Here is a 6,000-nt window from a genome sequence, read left to right on the forward strand (position 1 = left end):
AGGTAGGAGGGGAGCTGTAGACACATCCTCACTGTACCAGCAGGACATGGACATTTCCTTACCGGTGATCATTAATGTACCCATCTAGCACTAGAAAGAATTTAAAACAGCTTTTGGAGCCTGCAAGTGCTGCTTGCATGCCCAATGATGTTGCTCTGTCTCAGTCCAGCAAAGGAGGTGCTCTTGTGTCCATGCACCTTAGGTTTTCCCAAGATATCACTGCCAAGCAGGCACAGTTCTAGACAATTGCCCTAGGTTAGCAACAGACAAAAGCCCAGGAAGCCCACTTATAACGAATGGGACCTGTATCTTTACAAACATCCCAGCTGGGAGGCCGACATGGAGGTCTAGACACTAGAAGCTAGTCAGCTTCCTATCTGGAGAGGGCTGTGTTCCCCTCTGTGAGCTCTCCTCCCTTTTATGTTCTTCTCAAGCCATAACTACAGCCCACTGAAGAGCATTTAGGTCTTGTTTATCACTTTACTGCCACCAATCCTATTCATCCAAGTCCCTCTGCCCTTGACAGGGGTCAGTCCACTCCTTCTAGGCCTCCAGAAGCCTAGAAGATATTGCCACAAAGTCCCCAGAGGGATGTGGCTAATTTTGGGGCAGCTTTTTTCTTTCATTATAGATGCCACGATTCCTTCCTACTAGACAGCACACAAGACAGGGAAGTGAGAACTGGACAGCCCTTCTTCTGTGTGGGAAGCACATCGGCTGAGTCCAAGCAACGGCAGAGGCCCTGCCTTCCAATCCCACCTGCTTAAAACTCCTAGCCTCCCTCACTGGTTATCACCGTGTTTTCTCATCTCCCTCCTAGAGAAAACTCAATGCCCTTTCTCTCATCTAAGTTCATCTCTCTGGATATCCGGTCATAGAAACAGCATCCCAAGAGTGGTTATTCTTTCTGCCTCCTGAGGCCATGAAAGATGTTTCAGGGGTGTGTGTGTGTGTGTGTGTGTGTGTGTGTGTGTGTGTGTGTGTGTGTGCCGAGGCAAAAGTTAAGACTCCATCTTTAGGAGACCCTCCCCAGAGAGCAGACTCATGGCCATGGGAGTAATGGAAGATCTTGTAAAAACTTAAGAGGGAAAGAGTCTCCAGCAACAGTCAGCAGCAAAAGTGCCGGTAGCCATGACTGGTGAGAAAAGAGGCAGGACCTCCCCCATGATGTTCCCTTGAATGTGAGGTACCTACTCCCAGGGCTGTCACCAGCTAGGTGTCTGCTTTCATCCAAGCCAACAGGGAGGGCTTCCTAACTTAATCTCCTTTTAGACCACTTTTCTGTCTAAAAGGTCTGCACTCCTGCTAATTGTCCAGAAACTCCTTGTCCCTAGGGCCAGGTTGGCGTTGAGGGATGATTATGTCTTTTCCCCATCACACCTCTGAGGACACACCTGGAACTAAGCTCTATTTTCTTTTTATCTCATTCAGGAATTTGAAGTCTTTTGAGGAAGCTCAGAGATCTGCCCAAAGCCTCCGCTTGTGGCCACTGTTCTTCAGGCAGTGACCTTGCTGACATCATCCTGACCCCTCCCGTCTATTTGAATCTCCCATTCTTTTGTCTGGAGTAAAGGCTTTTGCTCTCAGAGGTCTAATCCCCTCGCCTCCCCCTCAGCGCCCAGCAAAGAGGAAGGGGCCTATTTGCTGGATTCTGGGGTCTGCACTCCTCAAAGTGCACACATACTCCTCTAGTGAATTCCTGCCCTGATCTTCAGCCCTAGAACACAAGCTTCTCTGTTCGCTCACTGCCCTGGGGCCACTGGGATCAGGACTTTTTGAGAGAGGACTTATGATATAGAAATGAATAATAAATCACCCGTCCAACGGGCCAGGATTTGGTGTGCAAGCAAGTTACACTATTCTTCTGGCAATATGAGTCTCTGGAGACAAAAGTAACACCTCGAAGAGAGCTATGGTTCTATAGTGGTTGCCCATGACTAAGGATGTGTAAAGGTGACAGGGCCCAAGACGCAGGCCTTATTATCCTCAAGGCGCCCCCCAAACCCTGGTGGGTCAGTGCCAGATGCCTCATTTCTGAACTTAAAAAGCACATAATTATGGTATTGTTTGACTGCCAAGAATTCTGGGTTAATCTCAGTTTTATTTTGACTGCTACCTAAAATAGCTTGCCCCGGAGGACAGCAGCAAAAGCCGGGAAGCCCAAACCAGAAAGGCAGGACTGTCTGAGATCCAGGCAAGCTCCCACTTGGGAGACATGGAGCCAGCTTCCCACCTCCACAGGCCTCTTCTTAGTTAGATGCTAGCCCACAGCAGCCCCCAGTCCACCTGCATGGCCACCCCCACTACTTAGGATCTGGCCTGAGCCGGGGCAGAGCTGTAGAGAGGTCCAATTTCCCAAACACGCTTATCCCTAGATGCATTCAGGATAGTCCCTGAGATCATTTGGAGCATTGCTCCTGGGATTGGAGCAGACGGGATAAATAATGCCCACAGTTGAAGTAACTGAGTTCCTGTGCCAGTGCCTGCATGGAGCAGCCCTATTAGAGCTGATGATGACTCTGGTCAGTTCTTTGGCTCTCTTCTGACTTGTTCAGAGCTATATAACTAGGAAGAGGCAGAAATAGAACTTCCCCTTGCTTGTCTCCTGCCCAGGGAGCACATGGATACTCAGAGGTCAGAGAGAGACTCTCATTAGGCTTCACAGGAGGAGGGCTTCCACTCCTAAGTGAGCCACAAGAGTGGGCTTGTGATTGGTGCCTCTCAGAGCTTCTGGCACCATAGCTAAGAGACTCAGTGTTAGTGTTGTCTCCCATCCTTGGTTCAATCCATGGATTCTGGCAGTCCACTCTGTCCTCAGGTTCCAGCCTCTGGACTAAGCTGTAAGATACAGAGAAGAGATCAATGACGTTAGTGGGAACACATCCTACCTGGTGTATGAATTTATTTACAGAGGCCTACTGCCGCCTGCACTCCCAGTGTGTCAGTGACTCTGGCACCAGAACCAACAGCGTAGACATAGATATCCAGGAGGAAGATTAGTGGAGTTGACTTACAGTTGTATAATGGCAAGATCATCGGCAAACTGGAGACCCAAGGACACTGGAGCCCAGCTCAGTACAGCTCTGAGTGCTTTAATATCAGGAAAGTCAGTGCTGTAGCTCTCAGTCTAAGGCAAAAAAAAAAAAAAAAAAAAAAAAAAAGAATCCTGAGAACCTGGGCTGGGTTGAGGGGTACTGGTGAAAATCCTAAAGTTCAAAGGCCAGAAACCCTGAAGTTGTGAAGTCCAAGGGCAGAAGAAGAAAGGAGTACATCTCTCATCCCAGAGACGGATAGATACACATTCAAGTATTTCTGTGTTGTCCTCATCAGGCCTAGCTGTTTGGATGGCCCCTGTCGGCCTTAATCCTACCTAATCCACTCAAACTCATTGCCAGTCTCCTCTGGGAAGGCCTTCGCAGACACACTACAAAACAACGTTTAGCAGGTTTCTAGATATTGTTTAAGGCAACTCATATAATATTGGTCACACAGGAAAGGAAAGAGGCATTTGAATCAGACATAGGATACTGCATGCTCTGCATAGACAAGTGGAGACGAACTTTATAGGTAGAGTGGATGCTGTGAGGAAGCTGCTGCTGTGTTCCAGCAGGATCGAGATGTCATTCGTTCATTCATTCAGAGATAGGGTCTCTGAGTCGTTTTGGCTCTCCCCGACCTTACTCCGTATACCAAGCCGGCCTTGAACTCACAGAGATCCTCCTGCCTCTGCTTCCCAAGTGCTTGGACTAAAAGCATACGCCACCACACCAGACAAGATGTCCTTCTTGACCCTTCGCTTTCTGATCCTTCTGAGCAACCAGGCACAGGGCTCGGGACTGCAGGGCATGACAGGAACTGAGTAACATCCTCTCCTCACCACTGCTGATACCCGCTCTGCTGACTTCATAGCCTTCCCTACTTCCTTCCTGCCCCACCGACCATCAGATGAATCCCTCCAGCAGGAGACGCCTCTGAAGTGCTGAGGTGCCCAGAGCTGCCCCTCCGACTACTTAGTAATGCTTCCAAGGGCCAGCATCAGCGCGGCTGCAGCACCCACAGAGTTGGCTCAGCCTTGTTCCAACCGCTTAGCATCTGACATACCCTCTCCGCCTGCCCTAGCAGGCCAATGGCAGGGCAGGGGGACAGGGAAGGCACAGGGTCCTGCATCCTCCTCACTTTCTCTACCTCTCAGTAAGGGATGGGAAAAGAGGCCAACAAGGCAGGCGCCTGGCATCAGAGTAAAGAAGTTTGTTCTTACATGTGTCTCTTCTTCGTGGGTCACATGTTCACAAAACAGACTGAGTGCTGGGATTAGAAATACAATCCCATGCCCAGGTTAGCCCCACCTCTTAAAGGCTCTGCCACCTTCCTAGAGACTAACAAACTTTTAGCACAAGGGCTAGTCTGCCCTTGCTTATGAACTGACAAGGCTGTTGCCATCTTTCTAAGTGTGCTTTGGAAGTGAAAGAGCGTTTTAACCTAATAGCCAGAAGTGCCATCCGGTGAGCATTTATTTTACGGTCAAACCAATAGGACTTTGATATACAGTATATCGCTTTATGATGATCTTTTAATGCCACATTGTTTTCTTTTCTTTTTTTTATACTTGATTCTATAGAGCAAGGCTTCATGCCTCACCCTGAATCCATATTTTTTTCTGCATTTAGTGTAGTGCATCCCTTCCTGCACATGCAGCCCATGTCTACACAGCCTGCTGGCCTTCTCACCTTGGGGCATATGGACCTTCATCTTGGGTACCCAGTGGCTGATGGGAGAGTGTCTGATCACAGTAACTAGCCTAGAGCCTGCATCCTCTCTTTGCCATTGCTCCAAGCACAAGTTATTTCTACCAACACCATTGCTGTGATGGGTCTCTGTATCCTCCAGTTGGACATCAGCATCTACCTTGGTAAGCTTTCAAGTCAGCTGGAGGCTGGTTGGTTTGGGGGAGTTCAAAATCACTCTAGCACCCACACCTGCCTGCCTGAGTCCTCTCTATACCTATGATGAATTCAGCTTCTACATAAAGCAGACAGGATAAATGCCCCATTACTGGTATGTTGCTCCATGTGTTCATGCATTTGAACTCTTGGATCCCAACTGCAGATACTATGGGATGTCATGAAACCTTAGGGAGGCAGAACATAGCTAGAGGAAGTGAATCCTCTGAGGGGCAGGCCTTAAAATATATAGTCCAGTCCTACTTCCTGACCTGCTTGTCTTACTGAGCTATGAGGAAGTAAGGAGTCCAAGCCATATGTTCCTACTGCCAGGGTGATGCCTGTGGTCACAGCCATGAGCTCCTCCCTCAGCCATACCCTCCCCATCATGATGGTCTACACCCTCTCAATAAACAAAAAAATAAATCCTTCCTCCCTTAGGTCTCCACTAGTCAGATATTTGGTCACAGCAAGAACAGAAGAGTAGTGAGGAAAGAAAATGGTGGACAAACTGTAGCCTCCCCACCTTAGGCAGGGTAGGTTCTGCAGAATCTCTCGGAGGAAGCCAAAGCTTTCATGGTGGCCGCTGACCCCTAAGCCACCTTTACCGGCCTTCCTGTACCGTGTTTCTCACATGATGCCTGCTGCCATCCCATTCTCTAGAATCCTCCTCCAGAAATCTCCCACTATTTGTGACCAAATCCTTGCCTTAGGATCTGCTCTGAGAGAAGACTATACTGACACATGCAGGCATCAGTTAGCTCATGTCCGTCTCATAGGCCAAGAAACTGCCTTTGAATTTATTCTCTTGAGGTCTTTGAGCAAAAGGAATTTATGTTTGCAAAACAAAATTAGTAGCAGAATTGGGACTAATTCCCAGGTCTGCTGGCTTCAGGCCAAGGCTGATAAATCGTTGCTGCGATTCCAACTTTTAGATATGAGATCTACAGATTTTTTTTTGTTTCAAAATTTCATTTCTCATAAAAGTAGGGAAGTACAAAAGATCTATTTTTGTAATAATTTCTATAACCGAATGGATATCTACATGACCATTGTTTAA

General features: G+C 48.1%; 1 protein-coding gene across 1 annotated transcript in view; it reads left to right on the forward strand.

The window, feature by feature from the left end:
- LOC120100937 (uncharacterized) overlaps positions 1-3,164 on the forward strand; it is a 31,867-nt gene extending 28,703 nt beyond the window's left edge. The window contains exon 4 of the mRNA XM_063282822.1: positions 1,432-3,164. Within this exon, the coding sequence (XP_063138892.1) occupies positions 1,432-1,439 (8 nt within the window). The 3' untranslated portion in view covers positions 1,440-3,164. The remainder of the gene's footprint in view (positions 1-1,431) is intronic.
- The last annotated feature ends 2,836 nt before the right edge of the window (positions 3,165-6,000 follow it).

Source organism: Rattus norvegicus, chromosome 2 (genome assembly GCF_036323735.1).
Source record: "Rattus norvegicus strain BN/NHsdMcwi chromosome 2, GRCr8, whole genome shotgun sequence".
Taxonomy (NCBI): domain Eukaryota; kingdom Metazoa; phylum Chordata; class Mammalia; order Rodentia; family Muridae; genus Rattus; species Rattus norvegicus.